General features: G+C 45.7%; 3 protein-coding genes across 6 annotated transcripts in view; 1 reads left to right on the top strand and 2 right to left on the bottom strand.

The window, feature by feature from the left end:
- Positions 1–451: 451 nt before the first annotated feature.
- LOC127472986 (acyl-coenzyme A thioesterase 1-like) lies at positions 452–5,043 on the bottom strand. Its single transcript, XM_051792020.1, is given in 5 exon segments — positions 452–935; positions 938–1,189; positions 1,192–1,261; positions 1,263–1,361; positions 5,035–5,043. Coding segments are annotated over 5 exon segments (579 nt in total). The 3' UTR covers positions 452–786.
- Positions 5,044–5,131: 88 nt separating this feature from the next.
- Positions 5,132–6,924, bottom strand: RIOX1 (ribosomal oxygenase 1). Its single transcript, XM_051792019.1, has one exon. The coding sequence runs from the start codon at positions 6,922–6,924 to the stop codon at positions 5,170–5,172; it is 1,755 nt and encodes a 584-aa protein (XP_051647979.1). The 3' UTR covers positions 5,132–5,169.
- A 7,040-nt stretch (positions 6,925–13,964) lies between these two features.
- NUMB (NUMB endocytic adaptor protein) overlaps positions 13,965–22,662 on the top strand; it is a 90,409-nt gene continuing 81,711 nt past the window's right edge. Inside the window, exon 1 of one of the 4 annotated variants that reach the window (XM_051791557.1) lies at positions 13,965–14,042. The gene's annotated coding sequence lies outside the window, so the exon portion shown is untranslated. The remainder of the gene's footprint in view (positions 14,043–22,662) is intronic. The other 3 variants (XM_051791552.1, XM_051791559.1, XM_051791556.1) reach the window with 3 other exon arrangements.

The raw sequence follows: 22,662 nt of genomic DNA, 5'->3' as shown, positions 1-22,662 counted from the left end.
AAGGTTTCACCCTGGGATGAGAGAGTGGTCAAGTTGCAAACCCTGCTTCTAACCAAAGCAGAACAAATGACTCCATGGCTTTCAAATCTCAGTCCTTTATTACAATTCTCAACCCAATAACAAAGATTAAAATGTTCCACATCATGTGGGAGAAGATCACAATGATTGTAAATTCAGCAGGAAGTTTTTTTACATTACATCTTGGAGCCAGAAGTACCCACTAGCCAGAACACAGCATTGTGAAGGGAAGATGGAAGAAGGCAAACAACCTTCCCCAAGGGTAAACCAGAAACAGTCCAGCAACCTGGCTATAGCATCCATTTTTGCACACTCCCAGCAGCACAGAGATCAGAGACATTTCCATTTGCAATGAGACATTCACCATAACAACAGTGAAATCCCTGCTCCAAAATTGTGATTTGGGAGGTGTTGCTTTCAAGTATGAGCTGAGGATAGTGTGTACATGTAGAGACCACAGTGATATGGAAAGTATTGTCAAGAATGCATTAGGAGAATAGAACCCCCCCCAAGAAACATAACAGCACATTTGGCACATGAGGTGTTTTATAAAAGGCAAAAAATGCCATGCATTTTCTTGACACTTGAACAAAAAGGTTCAGGGAAGAAAAGGCAAACCCCTTTCTTTTCTGAGTCATGGATGCGTAAAGTCCTGGAAGATACTGTAGTTGTACAGCTGAAACAAGCTGTTAGATTGATAACTGTAACAGAATTTATTAGATCTGGTTGTTCAAAGTTGTGTGTTGCTTGCACATCACTTGTTGCACATTACTTGTCATTTAAATATTTCTGGAAAAAAGCCTGGATCTGTGGCCAAGCAAGAACCTGAGCTTTAGAATAAGCCCCGAACTCCTCACCCACGACTGCCCGCTTGTGAAAAACGGGATGGTTTCCTATGGGGTACAAAGGAAAAAGGTAGGGTCTATGCAGTGCCCTGTTCCAGGGTAGGAGAGAATCTGAAAATTTTCCTTCCCTTGAGCCTGCAAAAGCTTGCAGACTTCAGTAGCATAATACTTTCTTTTGACAACATGGTCATCTTGTCCCATGATGAATAGTAGCTGTGCCTCAGCTTTCTTTATTGGGATCAGGCTTCGGTTGCCAGGGGCTTGAAAAGGGTCAATAAGGACATCAGAACAATCAAGAATATTGGAATCGGTGACCTTGATATGTATGTGGTCAAAATGGGGATGGTTTTATCCTTGTAACAGAGAGGAATAAATGTAGCAGCCACAGGGCCATTGAGGGAAGCAAATGGCTGTGATGTTCTTCAGGAAGGCAGCCATGGCGAGAGACAGTTCGCCTCCTTTGGAGTAACCAAGCAGGCCAATCCCTGGCCCCTTCACCTGGCATGTGGGAGGAAATGCTCATCAGTACTGAGCTGAAAAGCGTGACAGCTGGTTCATTGTCTAATGCTGAGAATTTGCAAAACTGCATGAAGAAAGTGATGGCAATGATTAGTTTTTCTTCTGGACAGATAACAGGAACCTCCTACGCACAAATTGTTTCCATTCCCATGCAAAATGTTCCTTGATGATAGCCAAGAGAGAGCAAGCATAATGATACCATTTGAGCACTGGTTGCAAAACAAAAGTAAGGCTATCCAGAGCTATGGGGAAAGGTTTTGGTAGTGGGAAGCTGTGGTCTGTGAGAAGAGACCAGGGTTTCCCCCATATTGGACAGGGACAGTTTTAGCCAGCTCAGAGACAGACTTAATGCTGCCCAAAGATGGGGAGGAGGTGTTTTTAGTTTTGTTCTTATTTCTCACTGTGCTACTCTGTTATTAGCTGGCAATAAATTAAATTAATCTTCTCTAAGTCAAGTCTGTTTTGCCCATGGTGTTAGTTGATGAATTACACCCCATCCTTATCTTGAGCCATGAGGTTTTTCATCTTAGTTTCTTCACCTCTCCTATTCCTAAAGGGGATTGAGAGAGTGGCTAGGTGGGTATCCAGCAGCCAGCCGAGGTCAGCTTCCACAGTTAGCTATGGGTAAAGGCTTTTTTCTTTACCCTTCTTAGACTACGGGGTCATATAGGGGCATGTGATGACAATTCATGAAGGCTGCTTCAAAAAATGCATGTTTCTCTTCTCCACTTCTGCCCACCTTGTTATGTCTCAGACACCATCTCTGGCACTCCAGATGATGGTACCTGAATAGAACCTCATCCTCTATCCTTCCAGTGCATATCTGTTTGATCCTTTCCTAGGCGAGTATTCTGGTAGATGCTAGCTATGCCAGGTGAGTATTTGTACAGCTTTCCCCAGAGATAACTCTGGCAGAGTGACAGGCACATCAAAGTGGCTGCAGGCGGCAGGCGCGAGGTATATGGAAGGGGCCAGGGATGATAAGTGAGTGATGTGGAAATGCTGGACAGGAGAAACCTTGTCTGCCATGACCACAACCATGCTCAGCAAAGAAGGCTGGGAGCAATTTGCAGCTTCTATGATCCACTCAGCTGCATCATGACTGTATTTAAGCTGGATGTTCTGGCTTCTTGTGCCTGGGCAGCCAGTCATGGAGTGCTGCCTCCTCCTCCTGCCCAGGTGGGACGGCCGGCTTTGCCCCCCACTTTCTGTGCCCCGTGTGGTTATTGTGAAGCCAATGGTTCTTGTATCCTTCAAAAAGATGCTGTACCAATGCCCTGAGGGGCTGATTACAAAAGCAAATAAAACCTAGCTCTCTCACAGCTTTTCTGTCCTGCACAGCTCCTCTTGGAAAAGTTGCTGGATGTGCTCCCTGTACCTTCGTTTGTGTTTCTGTGCTGTTTGGAACTGTGTGAGGGAACTCTCAGCATGGTCCTTGCGTTGCCTTGCCTTACAGCATGCAGAACATTCCCCTCCAATAGCCATGGTGTAGCCTCTGGAGGACACAACACTGCCCTGTGCCTTTGATGCTTGTGCTGTGCTGCACTGTCCTTACAATATGGCCTTCAGGCCTATGTTGTGCTGCACAGATTCCAAGCCTTATGGGAAACTCAGCCATCTCTTCCTTACACAGAAGCTCACAGGCAGCTTCCAGTCAGTACTTGTGGTTACAAGACCTGCGTGGCCCTGCCCTTGTCAAACAGTGCAGCAAGATATTCCCATGCAAACATTGTCTCTCTTTGACTGTAGACGTGATAAATAGAGCTGTTTCCTTATACAAAAATCTTACAATACCCTAAAAGACTGAAAGGGGAGAATCTGCTATGGACCATGTCTGCATGATATGCTGTATGTGGGGTGGAGTCCTGTCACATGCTTCATTGCTCAGGGTTCTCAGCATCTAAAGGGGTGTAAGATTATCTATACTACTCTCTTTTTAGAGTGTTAGCTCTAATAAATAGCATTTTTAGATACTTTACAGAATGTGAGTACTTCTCTTACAAAAGTGCTTTTCTGGGATCATAATGGACCAGCACCTCCCAGTGCAACTTCTCACCAGTCTTAGTGAGAAATACCTTTATGGAGAAAGAACCAAGAGAAAAAGAGAAACTCTGTGCCTGGCTAGCCCTGGGTAAAACCATGAGGAGTATGTGTAAGGTGTTTAGCCCAGGTAGTTTCCTTAGTAGATTCAGAAGCTGGGGAGGAATTATCAGAATTCTCATCCCAGCTGCAGTATTATGTTGTTTTAGGAGACAGGGTCCAGGGAAAGGAAAAGCTAAGGAAAATTTGTGCCATCTTTGATTGTCATTAATGTACTTGAAATGGACATGGGGGTGCTTATAACCATCATAGGAAGGGCTGCATGAGCTCCTGGTGCAGCACTGCACCACAAGCCCCCAAGCAGCAAACTGCAGTGCAGGTGCCCATGGTTGCACAGGGGCCACACAGAGCAGCCCAGGAACCGGGCATGAGATATTTACCAGGGGCATGAATGGTGGGACAAGGATGGCTGACCCTCTGCTAAGGATGACAAAAGGGTCAGAGGACATGTGACAACAGCATTTCTGTCCAGCCACTAGTGATTTAGAGATCAAAGAGGGCTGCAGGGCACCTCAGCACTCTCTTGTGCTGTGCAGTTTTACACAGCCCGAGTTTCAAGATTTAGCAAATGCATACAGGCAAAAGAGGGAGGAAAGGCTGGCACACTGGCTTTTGCAAGTATGGGACCTTGGAGGACATAGCGTACACTTAAATCCTAACCAGTTAAAAGTGCATGTGTGCCATCCTGCAAAACCCTGATGATCCAACAGCTCAGAGGACCACAGGGTAATACACCCTGCTCCTTGTGGATATAGCTTCAGGAGGCTTTAAAGACAGAATATTCCTCACCTGCTGACTGCTATGATCAAATAGCACTGAGGAAAAGCATATTAGAGATTTGTCAGTACTTATGGAAACTGGCCACACAGCCAGGCATGTGTTCATGTAATTTGATAGGTCCTTAAATGAAACTTTTTTCACCTAGCACAAAAAAAGCCATATTAGAGGGTGCCCCATTTGCTTTGAAAGGACCAATAATTTCATTGCTAGGGGCTGCTGTGGGAAAACCAGTAGGGGAGGTTATTTTATTACCAAGACACCTTGCAGACTGAAGAAGATGCAAGTGAGCCTGAAACATTTCAAATGCAGCAGATCATGTTTGCCTGAGGACATCTTGCTGCACTGTGTGATAAGGGCAGGCTCACGTAGGTAATGTAATTGCTGGAACTGAGTGGGAGCTGCCCACAAGCTCCACTTCTAAGAAGAGCTGGACAAATTTTTTCTGTGACCAAGGGATCTTTACAACACAGCATAGGCCTGAAGGCCTATGCAGCATGGCACAGCACAGGCACACAGAATGCTGACCAGCATGGCACAGCACAGGCACACAGAATGCTGACCATCGCCAAATCTGCCTGTGAATAAGAGTACTTCCCACAGCAGAGCAGGCTGCTATAAAATACTGTGAAAATACAGAGATGATTTACAGACTGCAAGAAAGGTCACTAGGTTCCTGAAGTTACCTAGGGTGTAATAACATTTTCCCTTCTCTAGTCACTCAGCCACTGTACTCCTAGAGCAGATACCCACTGTAATCAGAACATTTCCCTACCCATACCATAGCCCTTTTGCCCCTAGATGAGATGCAGGGACCTGGACTGCTGATTCACATCTAGCAGGTGTAAGGCAAGACCAAGACAGAACACTTCCTAAACAAATGTATGTTTATTTTGTTAAAAAATAAGAGTTACACTTGCACCAGAGGCTTCTTCGTAGTCAGAATGCCCTTCTCAAACAGGAGTGTGGCTAGAGAAATCCTCTCCTCCAAGGTTTCACATGGAAGGTTACCCACACTGATGTGATTTGGATAGGAAGACAGCAGAAATTCGATACTGTCTGTATACTCAGGATCTAGCTCAAAGAACTTGGGTTCTTCTTTGTGATACACTCTTGAGTTTTCTGTCGTGTAATACAGCATCACACCTGTTTCTTCATTACATAATCTAACAATGCCATGGCGGAGGAGGCGTATTTCGGTGTCTTTTGTTATCTGTATATCAACATTGTGAGGGCCTCCATCTTGCCACCGGGCTGGGAAGCCATAGATACTTTGCGCCTTTTCACTCTGTGTAAGCACAGGGGGCAGACAGTCATGAAGAAATGACCTGGCCATCTGATCCACAGCAGCATCAATGGGTGCATAGTCAATAAGTCTCTTTATCAGGCTCTGCACCTTCTCCACAAAGGCTGTTCGCCGAGCATCAACTGCATCTGAGTTGGCAACCCCCATGTACCCCAGGTAGTCCATGGGAAGCCCTCGCCGGTACTCCACATCCTCCTCCAGGGCCATCTGCAGGGCAGCTGGGAGGAGCTTCTCCAGAAGGTCCCCCCAGGAATTCCTCTGGTAGGAAGACACAGTGATGTGGAGCGAGTGTGCATCAGGGAGACAGTCGCCCTGGTGGATAAAGCCACGAGGGAAGTACAGCAGGTCCCCGGCCTCAAGCACCGTCTCCAGCACAGGCTCACCGAGCTCAGCCTGCGTTAGGTTTGGACTGGAGAACTGGGGCAGCACCTCGGCATCCGTCCGGGGGCTGTAGACGCGCCAGTGCTTCTTCCCCTCCAGCTGCAGCACAAAGGCCTCGATGTCATCGTAGTGGGGGGCGAAGCCCTGTGTCCCTGGTGGCGTGAGGTATGTGTTGGCTCCCACCATGCTGCCAAACTGCTCCTGCAGGATGGAGAGGAAGTGCCAGACGGTGGGGGAGAAAGCCTGTGGGCAGAGGAGCCGCAGGGAGCAGCCATTCTGGTAGAAGTCCCAGACGACGGCAGGTAGGGCCCGGCCCGAGGGATTGTGCGTTTCCCGCACGCCCTCGGCGTAGCTGGTCACGTCCAGGTGGGTGCCGAAGTGCACTTCGCCGTCCCGAAGGGCGGCGTCCAAGTCGGCCGTGGAAAAGAGCCCCGCGTAGTACCTGGGGTCGCCTCGCCGCACCAGCAGCGGCGCCCGCTCCCAGTGCTGCCCCAGGAACTCGCCGGGCGCCACCGGGGCCAGCAGCCAGCGGAACAGTTCTGCCGCCCGCTGCCGGCTGTCCTCCAGCCGCCCCAGCCGCCGCAGCAGCCCCGACACGCCGCCGCCGTCCTCCCCCGCCGCCCGCGGGCCACCCGGGATGGTCGCGGGGCCGCCCCGCGGCTTCTCCTCAGGCCCAGCGGCCGCCCACCCGGGCTGGGGCTCCACGCGAACCTCCACCGGGAGGTCCACGCGGCTTGAGGGCGCGGCGGGCGGCGACGCCGGCCGAGGCGGGGCCTCCGGCTTCGGGCCGCCGCCTCCCGCTCGGCCGCGCCTCGCCCGGGCCTTGGCCCGCTTGCGGCCCGCGGGCAGCTGCGCTCCGCGGCGGCGCCGCTCCAGCCGCCCGGCCCCCGCTACCCGGCGGTACACGGCGAGCGCCGACAGCCGCCCCAGCTCCCGCTGCTCCGCCGCCATGGCCGCCAAGGACCCGCCCCGCCGCATCCGCCGGAAGCGCCCCGGGCACGGGATGTCGCGGGGTCGGAGCCCGCACGCCTGCCCCCGGAAGGGCAGTGCCCGAGTGTGCTTGTGGTGCTGCGCGGAACATATCTTGTGCTCTGTCATCACGTCCGCTTAAAATGTGCCGGGCGTATTTGCTTCCCCCCGCCCGAAAAAGGAAAGGAGAGACGAATCCCCTGGGAACCGATGCAGGCAGATCTGTTCCTTGTCTGGGAAGCTTCGCTCCGGACGTATGCTCTAAGCACGTTCATAAAGTTATTTTTCTCCTAAGGCGTAACGTAAGGATATACTTTTGGACTGCCTGCAATTACTTTGCAGCTTAATGAGGCGAGACGAGGTAAAACCGATTTCATAAGGTTCTGTTGTGCAAGGAATAGAAATCCCAGTTGGATGGAGCCAATTCTGGTGTACCATCCCTCCTCCCCCTTTCTTGTGCTTCTAATGGTGATGACAGGTTTTGTTTTTTTTTTCCAAATCCACTAGCTGCCTAATAAGATGGGCAGACCTTCGTTCCCTCTCCATCTCTCTCCTAGCCTGAAGCTTCATAGAGAGACAACGTTAGTGGTGCTGTAGGTACCTGGACAGCCTGAGGGCTGCTCTGTTCTTCCAGAGACTGCAGCTTCAGCACAGGAAGCTTTGCTGGAGGGTAGAGGACAGACCAGCAAGACTCTGATTGTGGCAAATGTGAAAAACTGTAGAGGTTTGTATTGTCAGACTGTGTTGATGCTGTTCTGATCAAGAAAAGCTTCAGTACAAGAAATTCACACTTCAGTACTTTTGTGAGAAGAATCTGTTATGGACTGCAGTAATTCATGGGAATGAATTTTGCATGAGAATTTCATCTCCAGAGGCTACTGTGAGTCTAAAGCATTTAACTGGAGCAATTACCCAAGTGTGCCCAGAAACCCTCTGGTTCACAGGGTGTTATTAACCTCTCACAGATATGAATATCAGCTGCACAGAATATGTGAAACAGCTAACATTCACAAGGCATATGCAGATCTGCTGTGTGGGCTACTGAGTGTACCAGGCATAGGATGCAAAGCTGAAAAGAGAACTTTCACCTCTAGACAGGGTTTCAATCCAGACCTACATTTCAATTTTACCACAATTCAGGAGCAGAAATCAGTTAGGCCTAATGAGGATAAGTTCAGCTGTTAAGTCTCAAATTCTAGAACATGCAGATATCTTAAAATTGCCTCTTGCTTGAATCGCCTTAAAACCAACACAAATCAGCCTCAGATCCCAGCACTGAGCTGTAAGCAACAAAGACCCTTCTTGCATATGTGCAGTAACAACTATTTTCATTTCAGAGGTATTTTTCTGACAGAGTTCATCGGGCACAACCTTTGCAGCCAAAGTTGCGGGAAGAGCAACAGCAGAAGACTGTCCTGTTTGTACCACGATGGTTTTCATTAAAGGAGACAGATTTTAGGCGTGCGTAAGCAACACTTCAGCCTCCCATTTCACGTCTGGACCGTTTTTGGCTTTGCCAGCAGGTGGCAGAGGCCGATCAGCGCTCTGCACCCCTGCGGTGGGAAACACGCATGGAAGAGGATACCGTATTTCCTGTCAAGAGGACTGGCGTGGATGAGGTTTAAAACGAGAGGAGAGTGCAAGCAGCCTGTGCATTCATGTGTAGACTGGAAGAGAAGGGAAGGGCGAACTCTCTATTTCAATCCATTCTTTGTTTTCCCAAGGTTAAGCCCTGATTACCGAAATAATCTTATCAGCTGAAACCGTTTCAACAGAACTGGGCCCTTAAAATCCAGATGCGAGCGCTTTGAAATATGGTAGAAGTTAGGCCATTGCATGCTTTGGTTATATGTAAGCATGGCTAAATAGGTTTGGGAGGGGGAAGAATTTTGAAAAACCTAGGCATCTGGATTGTTATTTGTGTTGCTGCGTAATTTACTGGAGTGCAACTGATCCTTCTCAGAAGCAGTCGGGCACTGTAAACAGAGCCTGACCTGAGTTACACCAGAATATCTGTAATGACTGCAGCAAAGCTGTCCTGGATGTTTACCAGTACAGGGGGGGTTCACAGTCTTATTCAATGGCTCTGATCTTCATATGCATGTCACTTTCTACTGCTGAGAGGCAGTTGATATTGGATTCTTTTTTATGTATAACAAAGGCTCTGAGTGAAGGACACAGTGGAAAATAATAGTGGTGACATCTCTATGGCAATAAAGTGTTTCTTTTGACAATTTAGACTTTCTAAGAATAAATGCTTTCAGGAATAAAGAATGTTGCTATTTTTCCATGTGACACAAGAAAGGGTTTTGACCTAGGGCAAAAAGAGAGAGCTTCAGTATCACTTAGAGAGTACTCAGATGGTTGTCTAAGAGTAGCCACAAGGTCTACATGCTGTTTGCATTAATTGTCCGATACTTCAAGGGAGTTTGCTAAAGAAAGAAGTGTCACGTACAGCTCTTTAAATAAACAAAACAAAAGTAGCACAGATCTCTGAATAATTAGGTAGTCCCCAGCTGCTGCTCACGTGACAGAGTAACAACTGGAGGCTCAATTAAATTTCTTAATTAGAATTTAGCACAAAGTTACTCAGATTTTATGAGCATGTAAGCTGCATTGCCAAGAGCCACACATTTTATTTAAGAGGACATATAAATGTGGTGAGTACAACCTATTAAAGAAGCACAAGTGACTTCAAAAGAAGTAACTAAATGGCACCTCAAAGAGATGGTAGGGTACATTTGATATTTTAACCTTATGCCATTCAAATAATGGAAATCTTGAGTTTAAAGTGCAGTTCGGATAAGTCCTGATCCTGTAGAGCTATGAACAGTCTTCACTAATGAGTGGAAAGGGCAAAATTCTTTGCAATTTTCATCTTATCGTATGCTCAGTTGTTCACCACCATGCAAACTTTCTCTGTGTTCCCAGCAAACCATTACTGTAAACCAGTCACTTTTAGAAAGTTAAACCCAGTTAAACCTTTTTATTAGTTTGCTGGCAACCTTCCTTTTGCACCTTCCTCATGTCAAAAACAATACCTAGTAAGGAAAAAGAACATTTCAAGCCTTCACTGACAGGTTTTCCAGCTGACAATCTTTCTCATACAGCCTAGCGACATGCACTATGTCATCACTGAAAAGACACTGGGCTGGATTGTGAAGCCTGCTCCTTGTGAAAGCTATAAAGTTCATTGCCAGATAACAAGACTGAAAGCTAATTCAGGAACTGTTTCTCAAGAGCTATCCTCTGGCCTCCCTCATCTGAGTGAATGCACTCACTCACTGAAGCATCTCTTGGCAGAGACTTTGGCCTCTCTCCAGCTGTTTCTCTCTTCTTGGGGATTTTCTTACTCAGTCACTTGTTGTGGTCTTTAAGCCTGGTTATCTTGTACACAGATCCCCACTGAGAAGAGAAGCTTTCCCACCATGGAACAGCCAAATAAAAACACATTCATAAAAATAATAATTAGAAGGTCCAGTCCTCCCTATGAAATTATCTTTTTGGAGGGATTTGGAAGCGCAGATATTTTCTTTAGTACCACGTAACACTAAAATAGTTAAAGCTGAATTTACCTGATGTATTTAAGTAGGACTGTTGACTAAGTTTACTTACTCCCTTGATGTGTGTCAAGGGCATGTGTCCTTTGAAATAATTTTATGAGGGTTTTTGTGCTCCAAATAGATGCTATCTAGCATTGCAGATACCATCTGCAGTGACTAAATTCAAAGCTGCAGACTCCAACGCTCCAGCAGGAGAGAAGTAATGGCCATGAGGGGAAAATCCTCATCCTAAAATGAAAGCAGAGAGAACCTGAATGAAATATTTGCCCTGTGGGATTAATCACATCTAGAGAACCGAGATACAAGGTATAGTCAAACCCCTCCTGCATAAATCATATACCTCATGCTAGAGAATTCTTTTGATATGCACAGCGTGGCTCTTGATGAGCTGTTTGGCTGATGCTTTTCCATGGAAGACAGATTTTAAAGGATTGTTGCTATTCATATCCTTTCTGTATTAATGATGGCAACTGCATAGCTTTGCTCATTAAATATATTTATGCCCGCTATTTCAAGATTAACATATAACCATGTTAACGCAGGGCAGCACCATTCAACATTTGCTTCTTTTGTAAGTTTCTCCATTTCAGAAGCCTTGCAAAAAGACTTTACCTTTTATTTCCTATACTGAAGTTTTTCTGAAGTACTTTGAAATTGCTTGCTCACCTCTGACACAGCACTACCAAGACAAAAATATTATGAAAACAGGATGTCTTGATTTAGCAACCATATTGTTCAGATCTGCTCAGAGCATGACAGGAGAAAGCCCATGTAGTATTTCCTTATTTGCTTCCCATAGCAGATGTACATTGCTACTAGACACTATGGCACCTTACAGAAGTATTTATGAACATTTTCCATGCTCATCCACATACACAAGCTCCCAGTGTTTTACATACAGTGCCAAAAAGATGGAATTCCTCTTGGTGAGCACAGTTATAGCAGTATAAAAATGCTTATTTTGTAGTATTTATACTGGTATGGCTTGTTCCTAGAAGGGATAATAGTATGGTGTGATTAAAGAAGGGAGATTTAATCACTGACATTGTTTTAGATAACCAATAGGGAAGAACGATGTTAAGCCTCTGGGTATCTGCAGTGAGGATAAGGAGTTTGCATTGTCATGGGGGTGTGTGTAATATATTCTCAGGTCCTTAGGGGATAGCATACTGTCCTGCTGTCCCAGGAAGGATCTCGGCTAGAAAGGCACAGCTGACAGGAGTCAGTGGGCATCATAGGAACAGTCAGGTCCATTAATCCTGTGTATTGCCCATGAAGCCCTGTTCTCTACCTGAAAGAAAAGGGGAAAATTTGGTTTGGTTTCTTGGCAATGCTATGAAGTTTCTCCCAATTCTTTGTTATCTATAAGAATTAAAGCACTTGAAGCATTGCCTCAAGTATCAGACCTCAGAGAATTAATTTCCCCCTCCTCACATGGAAACTCTGTGGGAAGACTAACTACACAGAACGTGACTCGGACACACAGCACGGCACTGTGAACGTGCAGTTCGCTGTGCTGGATGCTTGTCCAGCTAGGTGACCTCTACGGTCATCTTCCTTTCCTTTCCCACCACAGCCTCCTTTCCCTTTGGTCACCAATGACCATATGGGGAGGTCAAGCTATCAGCTGAGCAGAGAAACAGTAATGGCAACAAATAATTTAGCTATCTAATAAATATTTGTAAAAGCTATACATAGCTGAAGCATACAATAGAATTCTATTTACAATAGCATGTCCTGGCCTTTTCCTGGCCAGGCCTCAAATACTTTTCATTTCAAAGTAGAGCTTCTTGATAATATGGGAATTGTTCATTAGAAATTAAGGTTTAGGGCACATGTTTTATAAAAAATTCTGTCAGAAATCCAGAGACTGTGAATAAGATGCAGAGTTACACTGAAGCTACTGGGAATGCAGTATTTTAAGAGCTATGTCAGGTCAGGAATGTTTTCATAAAATCAAAACTTAGGACTAGTAGAAATATCCGTCTAGTCATTTTGGAACATTTGGCTCAAACACAGCTGTGTCATACTACTGGCTGAGAGGAGCAGTCTGAAAGTAATTGAGAAGCAACTGTGAGAGGGAAGGCAGCTCTCTGCCTTAGTTTTGCTTTCCAAGCAAAGGGATATATACAAAAAGATCTAAGAAAAAACCCCCTGTATCTTCTCAGTTTACTTTATGAAGAAGGGATGATTTGGGGGTCAGAGCATCAGTCTGAAACTCAGAGTCAGTGTAGTGCTCGTACTTCTGCCTGAGCATCTCCTATGTGAACTTGGTAAATGATTTTTGCACATGATGTTCTGAAATTCCCAGTGATTTCAGTTGCCTTATTTTCTGGATGTTTGCCAGTCAACATTAAGGCCCATGTTCTTTGTTGTTCTGTTTCTCTGCTCGATTCAGAGACAAAGAGGCATAAGGGGGATGGTGCACGCAGGGAGAAGATAATAATGCAGAGAAACCTCATGTAATCTTTGCATTTCAATTTCCTGATTTTTTTTTTTTATCAGCTGAGTGCTTCTGGAACTGTTCTGGCTTGCATTTTGGATGAAGTAGCAGCTTGAAAGTCTGGTGAAAGGAGACAGCTGTTGGAAATACGCATTCTGGATAATGCGTTCAGGCCAAGCCCCGTATGCGCAGTCACAAGGGTTCTGCTCCCGGAGGATTCCCCTGGGTAACTTCCCTTTGAAGCGCAGCCTCCCTGCTGAATTCAGCACCTGGTACTGCCTCCACTTCGAAAATGGAGGCATGCTTGTGTTTCTTGGGCCGAAGGAAGGATAAGCCGGGAACATTTTGGTTCTCAGAAAGTCGCAATCGTGGAGCTTAATGCAGAAAGGAGCCTGCTCACGTTTTTCCTGCCAGCCCGGCCTCTAGCTGCTAGGGAACATTACGTGCTCGGTTTCTGGAGCGCTGGCATTAGCAGCACGTCTCACTGCAGCCGCCGGGGCAGGAGTCAGTCATCGTATGTGGTTTATCAGGGGAAACCAGGGTGGCACTGGGCCTGCGGGAGCCATCCTCCTCCCGGTGCCCCCACTGCCGCAGCTGTGGGGGGACGAGCACCAAGGCAGGCCGAGCGGCCGGCGGGCGGTAGCAGGCGCGTCCCCCCGTGCCGCTCCAGCGGGACGCGAACCGGGCGGCCCCGGGCGGACCCTACTCTGACCCCGCGCGGCGGCCCCGCCGCCTTCCCGCCCAGCCCCGAGTGGGGGGGTGGTCCCGACCCCGCACTGGCACCTCGGGCAGCCAATCCTGGCTCGCTGCTCCCACCGCCTCAGCCAATCGGGGCCGGCAGCGGGTGAGTGGGGGCGCCAGAGCCCCGGCGTGAATAAAACACCCGGGACTCGTGGGCGGGGAAGGGCGGGGCCGCAGCTTTGATGGACGGCTCCTTGCACCAATCCGAAGGCCAAACCCTGGGCGCGCGGCCAATAGGCGGCCGGGTTGGGCGTGGCGGGCGGCGGGGGCGGGAGAGGCGGCCGAGGGGGCGGGGGCGGAGCGGCGGCGGCGGCGGCGGCGCTGCTCGGTGGCGACGGGCGGCGGAGGAGGCGCCGGAGGGAGGCGGCTGCGGGCGGCAGGTGAGCGCAGCCGGGCCGCGGTGCGGGGAAGGGCCTTCGCCTCGGCGGGCGGGAGCCGGTGCCGCGGGCCGGTGCCGCGGGCGGGCGTGGCGCGGCCGTGCGAACCCCGCGGGGCGCGGGTGGGTCCGGCGGCGGGGGGGCGCGCCGGAGGCGGGGGAAGCCTGAGGGGCCGGCGTCGGGGGAGAAGCGGGGGTGCCCCGCGAAAGTGCGTGGGGGCCGGGAGCAATGCGGGTGCGCCCTCCGGTCCGCGCCCTGGGGGGGGCGACGGGGTGGGGCGCGATCCCCGGGGTGCGGCAGGGCGGGGGCCCGGCGCAGGTGGAGCCCGCGGGGGGCGGCCGCGGCACCGAAAGGCCCTGCGGGCTGCACCGAGCTGCCGGCCCGGGGGAGCGACCCCCGCGGCGCCGCCGCTTCCTGGGGCTCTCCCGGGGCTGCCCGTGCCTGCGGTCTCTCCTAGGCCTTGAATCCCGGCCAGGTTTCCGTCAGAGGGTCCCTCCGGCGCGGCCGCTCCCGGGCGCTTTGTATCGCCTGCCGCTCCTGCGCGGCCGCGGGAGCGAGCGGGAGCTCCGGGGAGTTGGGGCTTCCCCGATATCCTCCTCCTCATCTCAGCCGGGGCTGGGCGCTGTGAAGTTCGGGAGCCGTCGGGACGAGGCTCCGAGGCGATGGCGGTGAGGACCCAGCCTGGCAGCGGGAGTTGTAGGGGAAAGGGCCCCCCCGAGCAGCGGGACTCGCTCGTCTCCTTCCACCCGGTTCGTGGCTTGGCCGGTGCCGCTGTGCGTGTGCGGCAGCCCGCCAAGCTGCACAAAGGAACAGCCGGCCGGGTTCGGCCCGTCCTGCGGGCGCAGGAGGGATGGATGAGCAACAGCGTGCGAGGCGGGGGCTGCGGCGGGGCCGGGAGCATCGCCCGCTCGGTGCTCGGGGGGTCACGAAGGGTTACAACGCAGCTCCTCTTCGGAATGCGCTTAACTCCTTTTGTTGCGCTCACGGAGATGAACAGTCTTCAAGAATGAAATGATGCATCCCTCAGAGGAGGGTTAATGCCTTGCAGCAGCTCTGGTCTACAACTCCTTCGGTCCAGTCGATTTATGTAACCTACTCGTTAATGGTTTATGGAATGATAAGGGAGCTTTTTCTGTGTGCTGCTCTGTTTCAGTGTTGTTGTCAATATTTCGTAATTCATCTGTCCGGAGTAGGGGATGCTTATAACTGTCAGCAATGTCTGTTTGTACCGTTTAAGGGGTTTTTATTTTGTTTTACTTTGCTTTCTTGTTGTTTTGTATTTTTGATAATTCTTCCTATTCAGATAGGCTCCTGAATGAGGAGAGTGTGTAAAATGGAAGGCACAGTCATAAGGTTTGGCTACAGTGTTACTCTAGGTATGGCTTGTAGCAAAAAGTGTAAATATTTAAATGGATTTCTGACTCAGTTCTGTTTGACTTATTGATCTATGATTACTTCTGAAATGGTCTTTATGATTATGCAGAAGTTAGTAGTTACCATAGAGAAACAATATTGTTTTTTTGTTCATCAGCGTGTTTTCCATTTCTTCATCTCTTGGCAATTCTCTGTGGAAATGCTGGGTTTTTTTCCCTTAGCAAGTCTTATGGAGAAATAATGTGAACGAAGTCCAGAAAAATGAATTTGGAGATGTGTTCATCCTTGCCTGTGATTCTAAGACTCTTGGTGGCCTGAGTTATCCTATAGTAAACTCTTTTTAATCTGTAATTGAATAAGGTGTTGGTTTTAAGCCTCAGTGAACATTCAGATTTATGGAACTCTAAACGTATCAAAGATTCTTTTTTCCTGAAGTATACATGTGAAATGCATTTCAGATCAGCCATTTAAATCCTTATTAGCAGAAAATTTATTTTTCAGCCTGGGAAATACTTTCCTGCATTTATTATTTATCTTAAATATGTGGAAACTGAAGGTGCATGTAAAATAGACAGAGTAAACAAGTTTGTTTATCTTCTCACCTTAGTGTTGTGAAACCCTCTGATTTTGTATTAGGAACTGACAGCATTGTGCATTTAGGAAGAAAACAACCCAAACCAACAAGCCACACTGGGCTCTTAAAACTCACAAGACTTCTGACTCTTGCATTTTGTAGTTTGATGTAGCTGCTTGGTGTCACAGTGATCTGTAAGTAGTTTTCTTTCTTACCAAAAAGAACATGATGAGATAAAAGCTTTCTGAAATGACAGTGAAAATCCTTGCAAAAGTGCTTGCCTCCCCAGGAATAGGGGCTATTGGGATAACATATTGTAGTAGATTTTTTTATAGTATGTTTGTGCGAACTTGTTACGGCACCGTACAGGATCCTTGAATTCTGCCTGTAGCTGGTTTTATTCCACAGTAATATTGATGGAGCTGCATAACAATGGAAAAAAATTAAATTACCCTAATGCTATAGAAATTAAATCTTCTGCACTCTAGAAAAGATATTTTACAGAATCTATCAGGTAGGAGATTCTCATGACAGCCTAAGATGGTGTAATTGATGACTTAGGGGTTCTATCCTACTTATTACACCATCTTACATATTCTGCTGACCTTGTTATTTTTTTTTAGGGGGGGTGTCAAAGTTTATTTGTATTTTTATTAGTTTTGCCAGTTATCAAGCAAGCTTGGTTTAAACTAATGTGAAATCATGCCCTTAGTCTTGATTTTGGAGTTTGTTTTGATCAGTGAACATATATTAAAACTACAGATTACTTGTTCAGTCTCAATTGAGATCTCAATTTTAATAAGTGACATTGGAGTGTATTGCCTTTCTTTTTTTGCAGAATACTAAGCATAAATTCAATCAAGCTAAAACTTAACACGTCCTCTACAGTCATGTTATTGCATTACCACCAGAGCAGCTTTGATTTTTCTGCCAATGCTTTCACCAAAAGGATCTGTTTTCCCCATGTTAATCTTTCTTTGCTGATCCAGCTGAAAATGGTCGTACAAAAAAATGTTAAGCTTCAGTTGGATCAACTGCCTGAACTGACTTTGTGGCTATACAAATGTTATTGCTTGCATAGGAAGAGGAGGAGGCTGTGACTGCTCTTTTCTGAAGTGGTTCTATTTTAGTTTTGCCTAAGCTTGTCAAGAAACTTGGCAGCTTAAACTGGAGCTGTGGTGGTCCTCTCTCCTTCTTGACTGTGCGTCTTCCCCTGTTGGCAAGGAAGCCTTTGTGGCTGTGAGTTAAGCAAAGTCGGGGAGTTAATCAGGCTGGTAATTAATTGCTTTTTTTTGTTTTGTTGAATTTTGGCTGGATCATGTTTCTTAACTGGCTAATCATCCAGGTCAGGGGGTGGGAATGGGACTTCCTGTTGAAATGAATGAGATAGGGGGTTGGAGATGGGGCCATTGGAGCTCTGATTTAAATTTCTTTGAGCTTTTCTGGAACTGTACCTTTCCATCAACCTTTACATGACTCGGGCTAACAAAGGCCTGTAGCAAACCAGTTTAAGCTGGCTTGGGTAATAAAATAACAAATAAATTGAAGAGTGTTCTTCCATTTTTCTCAGCTGGCATTTTGATGTGGGTGGAAACAGTAATGAGTGGAGGATGTGGAGCTAGGGATGGGCTAAGCACAGTAACCTCAGACTGGCACAGATGTGTCTGAAAGAGGATGTGTTCTCATTTTAAGTGTGGGATCCATGAAATACTCATTTTGAATTGATGTTCTTTATGGTGTATTGTTGAAGCAGATGTTGCATCAGAAAGAAGAAAATTTTCTTAACAAGCAAGATTCAGAGGACTGTTCCACTGCGCAGGAGGCCGTGTTTGATATTTTTTTTCTCCTTTTTTAATTTGTTTTTCATTTTTATGAAAAAACTCACAACTGACAGACGTCAGTTTAAAAGTAGAAATGACATCATGTCATATGTAGTTGGAGTTAGACATTCATCCAGAATCCTTTGAAGTGTATTGTTAGGAGATAGCTCTGAAAACTTGAATTGCTTTGTTCAGTACTTGTCTTACAGAGTAATTATTTGTGGAGTCCTGGTGTTCTGTAGTTACCAGATGTGATAGCTTAAAGATGTTTCTGGCTACTCATTTATAGAACTTCTCTTTCTGTAGACTTGTGACAAAGTATGTCAGGACAAATGACTTGTATGTGAGAAATTGGTTGAAAGGAATATGTATGCCAAAATGTAAAGGTGCTCTTGAGGAAAATATGAAGCCATTAATTTCAGAGTCTGGGGATCTCAAACAAGTTCTTGGCTTCTTTGAGTGCTGAATCTGTGGGATTTTTGAGATTTTGCCGGTTGGTTTTGATGCTGAAGCCAGAACCAAAGTTGTTAGCCTTCTAAGTGAAAGAGTGGTTTCAAATACATTATATTAAGACTTGGACCAAACTGGAATCTTTTTCTGATTACCTTTCCTTTTCTGGGAAACAACAAGCTGGAACTTCCTGGATTGCAAGCAGTACTCTGTAATATTTTTACCCAGAGAGTTTATTAATCAGAACTGCTTTCTGTAGGTTTGTACTTGGTCATTGGCCTGGGCTTCTTCACAGGCCACCGATCTACGAGCTGCAAGTATTACTGGGGCTATTATAAAAAAACATGCACTTGGCCAGAAACCACTCTTAGTGTGTGCTAACTTCGTTCTTAATTTGCAAGTGACCACTCTTAATCAGTTTATTTTTCTAGGGAAAAAACTCCAAACATCGTCTCTCTCTCCTTCTACATTTAATGTTGTTTAAACTTCATTAATGCAGCTCAAGCCTGTGCTGAGGGTCCACTCCCAGCAGTGAACTGATTTTAGACTGTTAAAGAAGCTTATTTCTGTAATCCACCACAACTAGAGATACCTTGGCTTTTCCAAGGCTGTGCAAGGCTTTTCCAAGGCTGATGGGCACCACTGAGCTTGAAAGTGCCAAACTCTCCTAGGTACTCAGTTTGCCTTGCAATGCTGAGTGGCTGGTAAATGCTTGGGTCTTTAGTTAGCTGATATCTTTGTGTGTTGACTTAAGATTTTGGGTGAGGATAGTCTTCTTTCAAAGGCATTAATTCATCAACTGCTGAAGTAAAAATCTGTGGAGACATGGGAGGGAATTTGTTCCCCATATGGAGGAATGATATAAATAGAACCTTGGGTCACAACTGATATAGGCTGGGTCTAACTTTTGTTTAGTAGTTAATGGTAAAAGTGTTGGATTTCTGTTTTTTCACAGTATGAGGGAAAAGCAATTATGTTCCTGTCTTCCAACAGTAAACAGTTTAACAGTAAACTTCTATTTTTTTTCTTGGATTTTTTTTCCTTTGGAACTCAGTAGCACTAGACTAGCTTATGTGAAGCAAATAGCTGAATACCATAGTCCCATTAAACTTAATTGCTGACTTGATTTTTTTCCCCTCTAATATTTGTTTCTTACTCAAAGTAATAACCTGAATTCTGTGGGGAAAAAAAAAAAGCAGTGTGTTCTTTTTCTTACAAAAAGACAGTTGATACTCATTTGATTTGTACAGATTGCTGTAACTGCAGGGTTACAGAGCTGTATAGGCTGTGCTCCGGGGGTTGTGACTGCCTTGTCTTGGCAGTGGGACAGATGAATTTTCCAGTCTTTTCCCCTGCTTTACTAATATGCCTTTGTAAAACATATACTTTTTTTTTTTAGTTAAAGACCGAGTATTTTATTGTCAAAGTCTGCTTAACATGATCTTTCTCTTGACTATTTTTCATTTACAAGAATGAGATGTGATACTGTCTCCAAAAAGCCTGCGAGGCTTAATCTGGTGTAGGAAGCCTGAGAAAGAATTTACCCATCATTGACCATTCGGGTGGTGCTGCTCAAGGCTTAGTGGTTTGTGCTGGGCTGGAGCTCCTGCCCAGCAGGAACCCAGTTCCTGGGTTCTTCCTTGTAGTTCTGATCAGTGCAGAGTCTGCATTTATGTCGAGTCATCGCATTTCAGTTGAAATGTCTGTCACCTGTGCGTCGAATTCCTTCACTCAGTCTGAAAATGCTAGATAGAAGAATTGTCTAGTTTAAGGTCTTACATAGACCAGACTTTGTAGGATTCAGTGGCTGTGATGTTGGTTTTGCTTTTTGTATTTTAGCAGGTATTTACTGATAAAGTGGATTTTTGGGGTTTCTTTCCTCCCCCTCCCAGTTGAATTATCAGTAGTCTAGTTAATGGTTAGGGTTAATTGTGTACTCTCATATTAACAGGCCTTGAATATTATCAGAGTTTAATATTAATGTTCAGTTTTGCTTGTGTCTATAAACTTTGGTATTTCTGTGTAGGTTACAGTGTCTGTGTGAAGAGCATCTCATATAATGTGCTCTTTCTTTAATTGGATTTGCACAGGGTGGCTTTGAAATAGTGTGATGACATTTCTATGCATATTTGTTTACACATGAGGGTTACTTTTTTTAAAATAACATGAACTCGTTTTTTAGAGGCAATTTGTTAGTTTAAAGCGCCTCTCTACTATGCAGTATGTGGATTTTCCTATGTCCAGAAAGCAGCCTATAAAAAGCCACTCAGTCTTTGAGCAATTGGGCAGCCCTGTGTATTTCTCTTAGCTTGGTAGCAGAAAGCCAACCTCATGCAAGGGAATGAAGGACTGTGAGTCAGTTGGCCTGAATCTTTTTGCTAGGATATTTTCTGAATGTGTCTATAAAATAGTTGTTTTTATAACAACTTTTTCATAGTTAATTTTATATAGAATATAAGCTATGTGTTGGATTTACTGTAGGCAGCTGGCAAATAAGAGTCACTGAACGCTTTGTCAAACTCGCTGGGTATGTTTTGAATAGGTGCATCTTGCTAATATTCAGTATGGATCATTTATCATTTCATTTAGATGTCTGTAATAGTGTTATGTGGCTTTTATTTTTTCATCAGGTTTTATGTGGGCAAATTCTGACTCACTAGATTAGATGGCCCAGAGACTCCTCCACCAGTCTGTAATGAATGGTATGGTAACTAAATTAAGTAATTCCTGTGCTCCCCCAGGAGTGGCACAGTGGTACATCGAAGATAATTTTTAGGTTTTCTCTAAGCCTTTTACCAACCTGAATACTTTGTGTCTTGGATTTTCATAAGGAGTACTCACAGTCTGAGAGTGTTATCCTCCAAATAAGGTCACTGTTATTTTTTCTTCAGTACTGCAATAGAAATTTTAGTAATTATTCAAGAGCATTAAAAGAATGCTTGTAAGATTGGCTTTACACAAACTTGAATGGCTGAAATATATAAATATTTCTTTACTGTCTAGTGAGGTAGGGTACACCCCTTTAAAGAGGTGTGTGCTTAGTACTATCTGAAAGTTTTCCTCATTCTTAGACACACAGATTTTTTTTCTCAGAAATTACCTTTATTGACATATATGACATAATAGAGATTCATTTCCATTACCTCACATTTCAGACTTGGTTCTGTACTTCAGTTTTATTCTTGGTTGCAAACAGTTATTCTCTGTGTAATTGATTCTTGCTTTGGACATCATTTACTTTGCATTCAAAGAGTTTGTTCTCAAAGTAGTCAGTCATACCCACACAGTGTTCAGTGTCTTGCCCCTGCAGAGACCAGGAACCTAGAAAAAGGCAGCATTGTTTGTCTGCCTACATAGTGTTTGTTGACTTGAAGGTAAGGACCCAATTCTGAAAATCATACGGTGTAAAGAATGTTTATCATTCAAGTGGAGAAGAAAAAAATCTCTACCACATATTAGTTTAACTGTGAAATTGCTGTTCTAATACTGTAGATACAGTTCTTCCTTTCTTCTGAGATGGGCAGTGCTGATGTCAAAATACACCAAACACAGTGAGATCCTGTGAACTGTGGAAATTTTGTTCTTGTGGAAATCCTAGGGAAGATACAGAAGTAGATAAAAATAGTTGTTTTTGAGAAAATCCAGGATGAAAATCTGATTCTGCCTTAATTTCGTTATTCCTCACTTTTTGTGCCTTATTTCTCAATAGTGTACTGTACTGCTTTGATTTGAATGAGTATTGTCAATTTGTTGGGGGAAAAAAAAGTTTTCCACAAAATGGCTTGCCTTCTCCTGTTGGATATTTTCTCTTACCAGCAGAAATTTAGTTGATTTTATGGTCTGTTGCTCTCTTTCATCTCCTGCATTTCAGACAAAAAAATAAATTAGGTGTTCAGAGGTGAGAAACGTTTTTGAAGTATGATGTATCCTGGAGTTGTCTGAGATGCTGGATCGTGACTTATCTCCAGTTTTGCCTGATGAGAGCTAAGCTTCTTGCACTTCTAAATCGCTGTTTAGCATCCCAGGATTGTATATTCTGTTCTTGAATTGAATAAACAATAAAAAAATTTCCCTTTTCCAGGTTTGTTTTCAGCAGGGTCAGTTCCCTGTTTCCACTTTTGCAAGCGCTAGCCCTGAGGCTTTGGGTGGAGGAGGATGAACAGAGGGGCTGTGCTGTTGCTAAAAGGAAGTGACATGGATCCGGTGCATTTGGCTAATGAAACTGTGAGCTAGCATGTTTTGGAAGTGGTCCTGCCTGCCTTACTCACCCTCAAAAGATCCCACCTGAGGTGAAGGTTATTCATTCAGGAACTCTTCACTGGTGTTTCTTCTAGATCTGTAAGTGATTTCTGTGGCACAGGTGATGTTGGCTCCATGCTTTTTCGGTAGAGAGGCATCTGTAGGT

Source organism: Manacus candei, unplaced genomic scaffold, assembly GCF_025592945.1.
Source record: "Manacus candei isolate 608988 ecotype Guabito, Panama unplaced genomic scaffold, ASM2559294v1 h1tg000033l, whole genome shotgun sequence".
Taxonomy (NCBI): domain Eukaryota; kingdom Metazoa; phylum Chordata; class Aves; order Passeriformes; family Pipridae; genus Manacus; species Manacus candei.
The sequence above is the reverse complement of the archived record's forward strand: the minus strand, read 5'-3'. Positions and strand labels throughout refer to the sequence as shown.

Coding starts and splice junctions, on each gene's coding strand:
- RIOX1 (XM_051792019.1), bottom strand. CDS start 6,924: ATGCGGCGGGGCGGGTCCTTGGCGGCCATGGCGGCGGAGCAGCGGGAG.